Source organism: Trachymyrmex septentrionalis, unplaced genomic scaffold (genome assembly GCF_001594115.1).
Source record: "Trachymyrmex septentrionalis isolate Tsep2-gDNA-1 unplaced genomic scaffold, Tsep1.0 scaffold173, whole genome shotgun sequence".
NCBI classification, from domain to species: domain Eukaryota; kingdom Metazoa; phylum Arthropoda; class Insecta; order Hymenoptera; family Formicidae; genus Trachymyrmex; species Trachymyrmex septentrionalis.
The window spans coordinates 195,539-206,684 of record NW_017304897.1 but is presented as its reverse complement, the minus strand read 5'-3'; the positions used below and the strand labels follow the sequence as shown (position 1 = coordinate 206,684).

General features: G+C 38.0%; 2 protein-coding genes across 7 annotated transcripts in view; one reads left to right on the top strand and one right to left on the bottom strand.

Annotated features, from left to right (window-relative positions):
* The window catches only part of LOC108746496 (transmembrane GTPase Marf), a 146,041-nt gene that overhangs the window by 132,117 nt on the left and 2,778 nt on the right, over positions 1-11,146 (bottom strand). Inside the window, exon 1 of one of the 6 annotated variants that reach the window (XM_018483311.1) lies at positions 9,991-10,063. The exons of the other annotated variants lie outside the window; for them this stretch is intronic. The gene's annotated coding sequence lies outside the window, so the exon portion shown is untranslated. Of the gene's footprint in view, positions 1-9,990; positions 10,064-11,146 lie in introns of those variants that run through there. 6 annotated transcript variants of the gene reach the window in all.
* Positions 1,375-6,003, top strand: LOC108746490. The gene is made up of 3 exons (XM_018483303.1): positions 1,375-5,006; positions 5,719-5,725; positions 5,806-6,003. Exons 1-3 carry the CDS (start codon positions 1,375-1,377, stop codon positions 6,001-6,003), a joined length of 3,837 nt encoding a protein of 1,278 aa, XP_018338805.1.

Here is an 11,146-nt window from a genome sequence, read left to right as displayed (position 1 = left end):
ATATATATATATATATATATATATAATACAGAGAGAATGTCTAGAATTTAAATGTCAAAACTTCGAGAGCGTGTAGGGGATTCATGGGCTAAGAAAAAAAGTCCTGTAGAGATTTTTTGCTTCGTTTTGTAGAAAATCGCAAAAAAAAACAACTGCCTCTACAGTATTATCGTCGCTAAAATCGTATACGAAAACAATAATAATAATTCCGTTTTCAGGTGAAATCTTTTTTTGTTTGTTTTCGTCTAGTGGAACCATTTTTTTACCCGACAGATTAAATATAGTTAGATATACAGATTTTCTGGAAACTGACTTCTTTGATTATTTAGAATCCACCTGCAATAACGGATTGTAATGTGGTTTCAACTCGACGGGTGTCCAGCTCATTATGACAGAACTACTCAAGCTTGGCATCTGATCTGACATCATTGAACTTCTTTGGCGAGCATATCTCTTAGAACTTTTTTTCTTAATTTATCAATTCCCTACACGCTCCCGAGTTTTGACATTTTAATTACACCCTGTATATATTAGGTCAGGGAAAAAGTTTCTTCGTATTTTTAAAATTTTTCTGCAAAAGTTTTTCATTTGTTACGAAATTTTTGTTACAATTATATCATTCACTAGAGCAAAATTTCAGTTTTAAGAATCTGTTTTTAAATTGCGGTATAATGATTTTTATCGGAGTTATGAGCAATCAAAGTCAGAATGTTCCTTTACTTAACTCGCGAATAATTCAGAAACAAAAAAACATAGAAACAGTAAAAAAAAAAGATTTTAGAGGGAAAGCTTCAAGTTTTCACAATAAGTAGTCGTAAATTTTTTTGGGCACGTGAGAAAACCCCAAAGTGAAAAGAAAATTTTTCATCTTTTCAGCTCGTAATTTTTTAAATATAAAAATTATCAAAGTCACAGAAACTCAAAAAATATAATATTTCAAAAGTAGAAATTTCAAGCTTTAAAACCGTTTTTTTTTTAATTTAAATTTCATTTATTTTTGACGAAGATATTGTATATACAATTTTTGTGTGTGTATATATTTCGAAAATATGACAATCCATATTTTTTGTTTTTTTTTAAAGCGAATCATTTAGCCGTGATACTAATTGCAATTCTTTGACATTTTGAAAACATCTGTAGAATGCGCGGTTCGCGCCCAAAAGGATACGCGTAACCCGCGCGCAAGGCATCACGAGAGCGTTTCCGCTCATGTGTTCGGCCGTTAGTACGTTTTTGTTTTAGTTTTGTTTCCCCTCGTTCGCTGCCTTTGTGTCGTGCGCAGCGATACGCGAACGAAGCGAGTTTGGCGCAACAACAATCTGGCGACCGTGACAGGACTGAGACTTCTCGTTGTTGGCCATTACAGAAGAAGTCATGGACAGAGCACAGAAAGTAACGCGCATTGCGTTTACGAGGGCATACACTGCTTTTCAAGCGGAAAAGACGAGACAACCGCTGGACATAACCTCGTTACAAGTCGCGTACGCGCTGGTGCAAGACAAAGCAAGCGAACTCAAGGAGTTGAGCCTGAAATTACGGAACTTGATGATCGAAGCCGAAGAATCCGAAGAAGCCCTCTGCAGAGAAATAGAGCATGCGGATGAATATGCAGCGAAGTATCATCAAGCGAAATTTGAGGTAACCGGATTGATTGAGAGGCAAGAAGCTCACGAGTCCACGCTGCCGGCACAGTCTCCATCTCGACGGTCGTATTCTGCACTCGCGATGACACAGGAAAGTATGCGCACACTAAAATTACCAAAGATTGAATTAAGAAAATTTGGAGGCGATATTAAAGATTGGCTACCGTTTTGGGGGACGTTTAAGAAAATTCACGTGAATCCAGAGTTGGCTAAGGAAGATAAATTTCATTATTTAGTACAGTCTATGGAAACGGGTTCGCGTGCATGTGAAGTAGTAAGTAGTTTCCCGCCAACGGCAGAGAATTATGAGAAAGCCATACAGAGCCTCGAGTCACGTTTTGGTAAGAAAGAATTGTTGATTGAATTTCACGTGCGTGAACTTTTAAAGCTAGTTTTGAATAAGAGTAAAAAGATGTCGCTTGCGGCGATTTATGATAAATTAGAAACGCATATGCGATCGCTTGAGACTCTAGATGTAACAACAGATATGTGTGCGGCGATGTTATTTCCGTTGGTAGAATCTGCGCTGCCAGAAGAAACTTTGCGAACATGGCAACGAATAATGATATCGTCAACGCTGCAAACAGATGCATCTAATATAAATCGCACAGCCAAGGATCGTCTTATTAATTTGATGTCTTTTCTAGGAAGAGAGGTTGAGAACGAAGAGCGTATTCTAATGGCTAAGACATGTTTCGAGAGTAGCGATACCCAGGCATCTAAAGATAAAGATAAGAAGAGAACGAGATGCGATCAAGGTCAAGGAGTAGCTACAGCAGCTGGTCTATTATCCGTGAAAGAATCCAAGGCACAACCATGTTTGTTCTGTGGAGGGAAACATGCTAGTTCGAGTTGTGAAAAGGCGAAAGGCATGGATATGGACGAGAGATCCAAGATCGTTAAAGAAAAAAATGGCTGTTTCAAATGTCTAAAGGTAGGACATAGCTATAAGAAATGTTACAGCAAAGGAAAATGTCCCTGGTGCAGTAAAGGACACTGCCTTTTGATGTGCCGAAATCTTTCGAGCAATAGCGGCCAGAAATCGGTTGATGAGAAGCCCGACGTTTCAAAATTCAACGAGGAAAATATTTGTTTGGCTAATATTTCAAGTGCCACAATATTTTTACCCACACTGAAGATCAGGATGCGTGGACCGAGAAAAAGTGTATCTGTTCGTGCCATTATAGATACAGGCTCACACAGATCCTACATTTTGAAGAGGTTAGCAAGGGATCTAGGATACGAAGCAGAAGGTGAGCAAACGATGGTACATTTACTTTTTGGAGGAACGAAGACTAAGCCTCAAAAACACAAAAGCTATCGGATCCACATTGGTAACTTGGAAGGAACGTATAAGTGTGATTTTATAGCCTTACAACAAGACACTATTTGCCAAGATGTTCCCAACATAGGCACCGGCTTGTGGACGGAGGCGCTTAAAGAGAAGAATGTCCATCTAAGCGACACCGGTGAAAGTAGAGAGTCTATTTCTTTGTTGATCGGAGCGGACGTTGCGGGCAAGCTATTTACAGGCAAAATCATACAACTGAACCAAGGAGCCACGGCTATCGAGACGAAGCTTGGATGGACGATTTTAGGCAGAAATTCAGAAGAAAGTAGTGACACAGACACTACGCTGATGGTCGTCTCCATGTTTTCTCAAGAGGCCAGCGTGTCAGATTTATGGAAACTAGACACGTTAGGAATTACTGACCCGATCGAGAGCATAAGTAAAGAGGCACGACAAGAAGAAATTAAGGCATTGCTTCAAGAGACAACAAAGATTACCGAAGAAGGACGTTTCGAAGTCATCTTACCCTGGAAGGATAATCATCCGCCCTTGCAAGATAACAGGGACATGGCTAAAAGAAGATTGGATGTCGTCACGAAGAAATTGAAACAAGAAAACTTATTCGACGATTACAATACAATCTTCAGCAACTGGCTCGAGGAGGGTATTATAGAAAAAGTACCTGTGCATGAAGTTGACAGAGAGAGTTACTACCTTCCGCATCGACCAGTTGTCAAGAGAGAAGGAACCACTAGGATTCGACCCGTTTTCGATGCCTCGGCCAAGAAGAAGGAAACGCCGTCGCTCAACCAGTGTTTAGAAACGGGACCCAATCTTATTGAGCTTGTTCCAGCATTGCTGCATCGATTCAGAGAAAAGAGGATAGGAGTAACAGCAGATATTGCTAAAGCCTTTTTACAAATTAGCGTTTCTCCATCAGATAGAGATGTCCTAAGGTTTTTGTGGTGGGATACTAACGGCGAAATCGAGACTTATCGTCATCGTCGGGTTGTTTTCGGAATAACTAGCAGCCCTTTCCTTCTAGGAGCCACCATAAAATTACTCATTGAGAATACGTTAAATTCTACTGTTTCGACACACGAGAAATTAATTTACAAGAAATTGCTAAGATCCTTTTACGTTGACGATTGCATCACCAGTGTCGATTCTTACGAGGACTTCGAGATTTTTCAGAGAGAAGCAAGTTCCGTTTTGGATAAAGCAAGATTCGACTTAAGAGACTGGAAGTACACAGGCCTGAGATGCAAGACTCGATCGACAGTACTTGGACTAATATGGAATACTGAAGAGGATACTCTTTCGTTGTCGGGTTTCCCCCTACAACCCACCGCAGAAAGGATAACGAAGAAAATTGTTTTATCGCACGTGCAGAAGGTTTTTGACCCATTAGGAGTGATCTGTCCTGTGTTGATGAAAGCAAAACTACTGCTACAGCGCCTTTGGAGCGAAGGTTTAAATTGGGACGCGGAAATTGATCCGGATAGAAAAAAGGAGTTCTTGGATTGGGCGCAGCAACTGGATCTTCTCCGGATCTTGAGGTTCCCACGCTGGATTTTCGGTGAGATAAGAAATACAGATACATTGTCCCTGCATATGTTCGTAGATGCAAGCAAAGATGCATATGCCGCTGTTCTTTTCGTGCGTATCGAATCAGACACGGAAGTCAAGGTTCATCTAGTGGAAGCTAAATCGAGAATAGCACCCAAAAGCAAGAAAACGATACCGCGTCTCGAATTACTGGCTGCTTCCATTGGAGCGCGGATGATGCATTCTTTCGACAAGGCAATGGATTATCGAGATATTAAAAGATATTTTTGGAGCGATTCGACTACTGTTCTAGCATGGATACGACAGACAAAGCAATGGGCTGTATTCGTGTGGAATCGCGTTCAAGAAATAAGAAGTATCACAAATGTCGAGTCTTGGAGATATGTGCCGGGGGTTATGAATCCTGCGGATTTACCTTCACGAGGATGTGATGCCAAGAAATTACTCGAGTCAAGATGGTGGGAGGGGCCCGAATGGCTAAAGCTGCCCCCGGAAGAATGGCCGTCCAAAGAAGAAGAGATTAACGAAGAGATAGTCAATATAGAGCTGCGTAAAACTTCAAGTCGACTTAAAGAAGAGACTCCCCCTAAAGCTACGACAGAAGGAATCGCTATGATTGCTGGTGAAAAAGACGTCCCTTGGTACTTGGAAAGATTTTCAAGCTACGCGAAGATCTTACGAATGATAGCATGGGTGTTAAGATTTACTAATAATTCCCGAAGAATCCACGCATCAGTCGGAGGAGAGTTAAGCGCGAAAGAAATCAGTACAGCAGAATTACTCCTCTGTAAATTAGCTCAGAAAGAATCATTCATGGGAGTAAACGATCCACGGCTGCGAGGATTGAACGTCTTCGAAGAAAAGGGAATTATGCGTATTAAAACAGCAATTTCTAATCGTCAAGACACTTTCTGTTTCAGATATCCTATAGTGTTGGATTCAAAGCACTTATCGACGAGGAGAGTTATCCTGTATACTCATTTGAAACTCAATCACGCTGGAACCGAGATTGTAATGAACAATCTACGAGAGAAGTTTTGGATTCTTCGGTACCGACGAACGGTGCGTTCCATCGTTCACAAGTGTACGGCTTGCCGTCGACACGCAGCGAGGAACATGGAAGCGCCATTTACACCGCTGCCAGAAAATAGAGTACGAGAGGCAGCAGCATTCGAGGTGGTAGGCATCGATTACGCAGATCCTCTTTTCTTGAAGGAAGGATGTAAGGCCTACATCTGCTTATTTACGTGCGCGGTCTACCGTGCAGTACATTTGGAACTGGTCACATCGTTATCAACGGAGGAATTTATAGAAGCCTTCAGAAGATTTATAGCCAGACGAGGAAGGCCCTCTGTAGTCTATAGCGATAATGGCAGAAATTTCGTAGGACTAGCGAATTTACTACGAAAAATTAATTGGCAGAAAATTCAGCGATATTGCTCTCTTAGCCAAATCGAATGGAATTTCAATCCACCTTCAGCTGCTTGGTGGGGAGGATAGTGGGAGCGCCTCATCCGCATCCTCAAGGATTTGCTGAGGAGAACGCTGAGGAGAACTTCGTTGAGTTACGAAGAGATGAACACGGTCTTATGCGACTGTGAAGCTGTTATGAATTCAAGACCGCTTACTTACATGACAGAAGAGAGTACTGAGACCATGGCAATCACTCCAGACATGTTCATTAGAGACGTCAAGGAAGCTGGCGCTCCCGATTTGGACAGATCAGCAAGACAAACTTTGCAAAACGAATCCGTTATCGCCAAAGTCTAAAGGAAGAATTGAGAAGGCGTTTTCGCATCCAGTATCTAGGACAATTATCCAGACGGACGAAATGCAAGAGCAGTTTCACGCAGGTTGCAGTGGCGGACTAGTCGGAAACGACACCCAAAGACGTTTGGATTGGCCGCTGGCAATAGTCAAAGAAGTCCTTCCTGGAAAGGACGGACATACCAGAGTTGTGAGACTGAAAACGGAAAAGGGAGAATTAATTCGCCCAATACAAAGACTGATCCCGTTGGAGGTGGGTCATCACGCGGAAAAAGCTAGCAGAGTCCGTAAGTCAATCAAAGCTTCGCCTCAGGATGGAGAGAAGCCGGAGTCTGCCCCGCAGAAGAAGCAGGAGTCGGTCGTCGAGGAGAAGCCGGAGTCTGCCCCGCAGGAGAAGCAGGAGTCGGTCGTCGAGGAGAAGCCGGAGTCTGTTCCTACAGAAGAAACGGGTCTAAGAACTCGGAGCGGACGACTTATTAAGAAGCCAGAACGATTTGAAGCCTAGCTTCATTTTTGTATTTTTTATTTTTTATTTACTTTGCCTTTTTGGATAGGTTGAGTTGCACCCAGATCGTGAGGATGCAACTCAAGGTGGGAGAGATGTAGAATGCGCGGTTCGCGCCCAAAAGGGTACGCGTAACCCGCGCGCAAGGCATCACGTGTTCGGCCGTTAGTACGTTTTTGTTTGTTTTGTTTCCTCTCGTTCGCTGCCTTTGTGTCGTGCGCAGCGATACGCGAACGAAGCGAGTTTGGCGCAACAACAACATCAATCTATCAGTTTTTTACCCCATAGTAAATATTTAAGAAATTATCAACGTAACAGTTTCTTGTAAAAAATTCTCTACTTTTCAATAAAAAATAGTCTCGATTGGTTTAAACTTCATAAAAGAAGTGAAAATTATAAATTTTCGAAAAAAAACGTGTTTTTATTTATGATCCTAAGCATTTATATAAAAATAATTATTTTTGTTAGAAAGCTGATAATTTTATATATAAGAAACCGCTTCATTTAAATTGAGAATCAATTTAGTTCAATTGCAATATAAATAATTTAGTAGTTCAAGAGTAGTCAAAGAATTTATGATATAAGGTGAAGTTGGCTAAGTCGTATCGATGGTTAAATCGTACCTCCATTGTATTTTCTAAACAAAACATTTTTTTGTAAAGGTGATGAGACTAGTAACGCTAGTAACATGGCTTAAGAACTGTCATTTTTGTTTTGTCTTCGAGCTTTGTTTACGAGTGACATTCAAAATTGATTTTGTTCCATGTCTAATCTAAGTTTTGGTATAATTTACTTAAGATGTTATCAATATAAGGTGGTAATTGAATTACAGCGTACTACAGAGTTATAGTTGATATTTAGACTTTCTTCGATTTATAGCATTAAATTAGCAAAAATTTGTAAATTATGTTCCAAATTAGTAAATTTGGAAAAATAGAGAGAGTTAGGTAAATCGTACTTGTCGCTGGTCTTTATTGTACCAATACGATTTTCGCAAGCAAAGCAAGCTCCCATAATCTTCTCGTTACTCGTACGCATTATTAAGTTACATTTGATTAGCATCGGACGCGAAGAATTTTAAAAGACTTGTAACACAAAAACTCTGAAGAATATAAGGACTCCGAAGAATAATCCTGTAAAATAAGCTGTGACAGATTTCCAAACCTCAATAGTCATCAATTTTAACGTTTAATTATGTCGCTTCGCAGAGCAGTCCCACACTTTTTTCTGCCAGATTCTTTCATCGGTAATTATACAGTTTACCATCTCAAAAATCAATAAAATTAAGCTTATTCGACGCGTTTTTGCATAAAATGAAAGAAAAAAGTGTCGCTCTGCCCCGCGAACCGAGATATTAATTTCATCGAAATCGGAGACTCTTTTGAAGAATTACTCATTTTGTCTCTATGACAGATTTCCTAACCTCAATAATTAACTTTAACGCTTAATATTATATCTCGGTTCGCGGAGCAGAGCGACACTTTTTTTCTGCCAGATTCTTTTATTTCATGCAAAAACGCATCGAATAAGCCTAATTTCATCGAAATTGGAAGTTCGGATAATTAGATAGTTCTGGATAATTACCAAAATCAGTATATTAAAACCTTCCCAGTGAACACAAAATTACATGTAACGTATCTGTTAGTTGTAATTTCCTATTCAACAATATAACCGTAATCTAACTCGTGCGTTATGTTACAGTTATATTGTCGAGTAGAAAATTACAATCAACAGATACGTTACATGTAACTTGTGTTCACTGGAAAGATTTTAATATATTGATTTTGAGAATTACCTCACTTCCGATTTCGATGAAATTATGCTCATTCGACGCGTTTTTGCATAAAATGAAAGAATCTGACAGAAAAAAAGTGCGGGACTGTCCTGCAAAGCAAGATAATTAAGCGTTAAAATTGATGACTAATATTGAGATTTGAAAATCCGTCACAGCTGCGAAATACTGCGATGAAAGCATGTGCTGCGGTCACATTTTCATGCCCTATGGCTACATGTGCGTTTTACTAATTTGCTTCTATAGCGATATATTAATGTTTGTTTATTAATATTCAAATCGTCTCCCTTTCGTCGTTCAAGAATTTACAATTTTCCACGCAAAGCGCGGTTCTATATAGGTTTCTAAATTTGCAAAAGCGAGATTTAATTTTAAAAAATTGACTGTGACGAGAGGAGGGAAATAATTTTGACGTTAAATATATTATTTTGATGTCAAAATAACAATAAGTAATATCAACTTGTTTGCTAGATTAGTACACTTTAGCAATCCAGTGATATAATTTAATGACCCGATCTCCAAATCGTACCAAAAGCTACTTTTTTTTTTAATCTAACTTAAACAATAATTTAATGTTTATCTTCGTAAAAGTTTATCGTTTTGTTTTATTTCCAATGAACCAAAGTTTAATGTAAGAAATATTATATGATCTCAGCGCTTTCATTAAAATTTTGTTTAAACGTTAAAGGATATGATATACTATAGACGACTTCCCCCGTATCATAAATTTTTTGAACACTCTTAATTTATTAAATTATTTTATTACAATTGAGCTAAATTGGTTCCCAATTTAAATAAAACGATTTCTTATGTAACAACTCAGCTTCCTAAAAAAAATATTTATTTTTATGTAAATGCCTAGGATCATGAAAAAAAATACGTTTTTTTCGAAGATTTATGATTTTCACTGCTTTTATGAAATTTAAATCAATCGAAACTATTTTTACTAAAAAGTAGAGAAATGTTTACATAACAAACTGTTACGTTAATATTTTATATTTATTATGGAGTAAAATAAAACCGATAGAATTGATGTTTTCAAAATGTCGAAGAATTGCAATTAGTACCACGGTTAAACGGTTTGCTTTAAAGAAAAGCAAAAAAATATGGATCGTTATATTTTTCCAAAGAACACTTTGGCAGAGTATAAACAATACTGAAGATATATACTATAGGGCGAGACGTCATGTCGATTTTCCAAAGGATCAGTTGTGTGTGCGTGCGTGCGTGCGCGCGCGCGCGCGCGCGTGTATGTGTGTGTGTGTGTGTGCGCGCGCGCGCGCAGTGTCCCCATTTTAATTAAAACTCTTAAAATCTTAACCAATTCGTCAGTGTTGTCATTAGCAGCACAAGAAAAATCACCAATTCTTTGATACTATACTTCAGTAAGGATTACTCAAGTCAACACTGTGAAATTACACACCTATTAATCATTAACTTCTGCTCAAGGCGCACTTAGTTGAAACAGCTGAGGCAGCCTAAAGTCGTTAGGAATCCTAAAGTCGAGAAGGAACTATGAAGACGGCTCTATATCTTATTCCGGCACATATATATATATATTGACATAAAATATCAAATAACTTATAAACTATTAATTTTTTATAATCGTACATTAATATTTTTATGATCAGAATAATAAGATGAATCAATTGGTGTGAAGAAAACACATAATTTAAAAAAATGAGCAAAATGGATAATTTTTTTAATAAACAACTATATGTTTTCTCTTCATCAATTGATTCATTTCATTATTCTGTTCATAAAAGTATTAAAGTATGATATAAAAATTAACAGTTTACGAGTTATTTAATATTTTTATGTCAATATATGCTAAAAATATAAAATATCTCATAAACTATTAGTTTTTTTATATCACTACTTTTATATACAAAATACTTAAAGGAATCATACTGTGTAAAAAAAATTATTACAATTGCATTTAAAAAAGTGAAAGTGACCTTCATATCTTTTTGACGCCACTACTTAGAAAAAAAACAACACGACCAAAATATGTATCCCTCTAAACCATGCAACTATTGTCTGAAATATGTTTCTATATCTTCCATATTTTTCGAAATATTTTCCTGAGGAAATTAAAATGGGACACCCTGTATATATTATATATATGAGAGTTGTTTGAAAAGTTTTGAGCCTCAACATGAAGATGGCATTACTCATCGAAACCCATTCTGGTATTACAATCGTACATGTTTTGCAAGATACCTGTGAAAATTGTAGTCATTTTTGGACGTTCAATTGTTGTTTGAGAGTCGATGTTTTCTTTTGATAAAAATCTGTGTCCTCTGAGCCTAACTTTGAACCTAAAAAACAGGAAAAAGTCGTTGGGGATCAGATTTGATGAATACGGTAGATAGTTAATTCGAACCGTAATTCGTAAATTTTTGGCAATCGCCGAAATTTGATTTTTTCCATTTTTACAACAATACTGACATCGATTGGCAAACAACAATTGAGCGTCCACAATGGCTACAATTTTCACAGGTATCTTTCAAAGCATGTACGATTATAGTACAAGAATGGTTTTGATGAGTAATACCATCTTCATGTTGAGACTCAAA

Bases quoted from the DNA above. Each gene is read 5' to 3' on its own strand.
- LOC108746490 (XM_018483303.1), top strand. From the start codon at position 1,375: ATGGACAGAGCACAGAAAGTAACGCGCATTGCGTTTACGAGGGCATAC.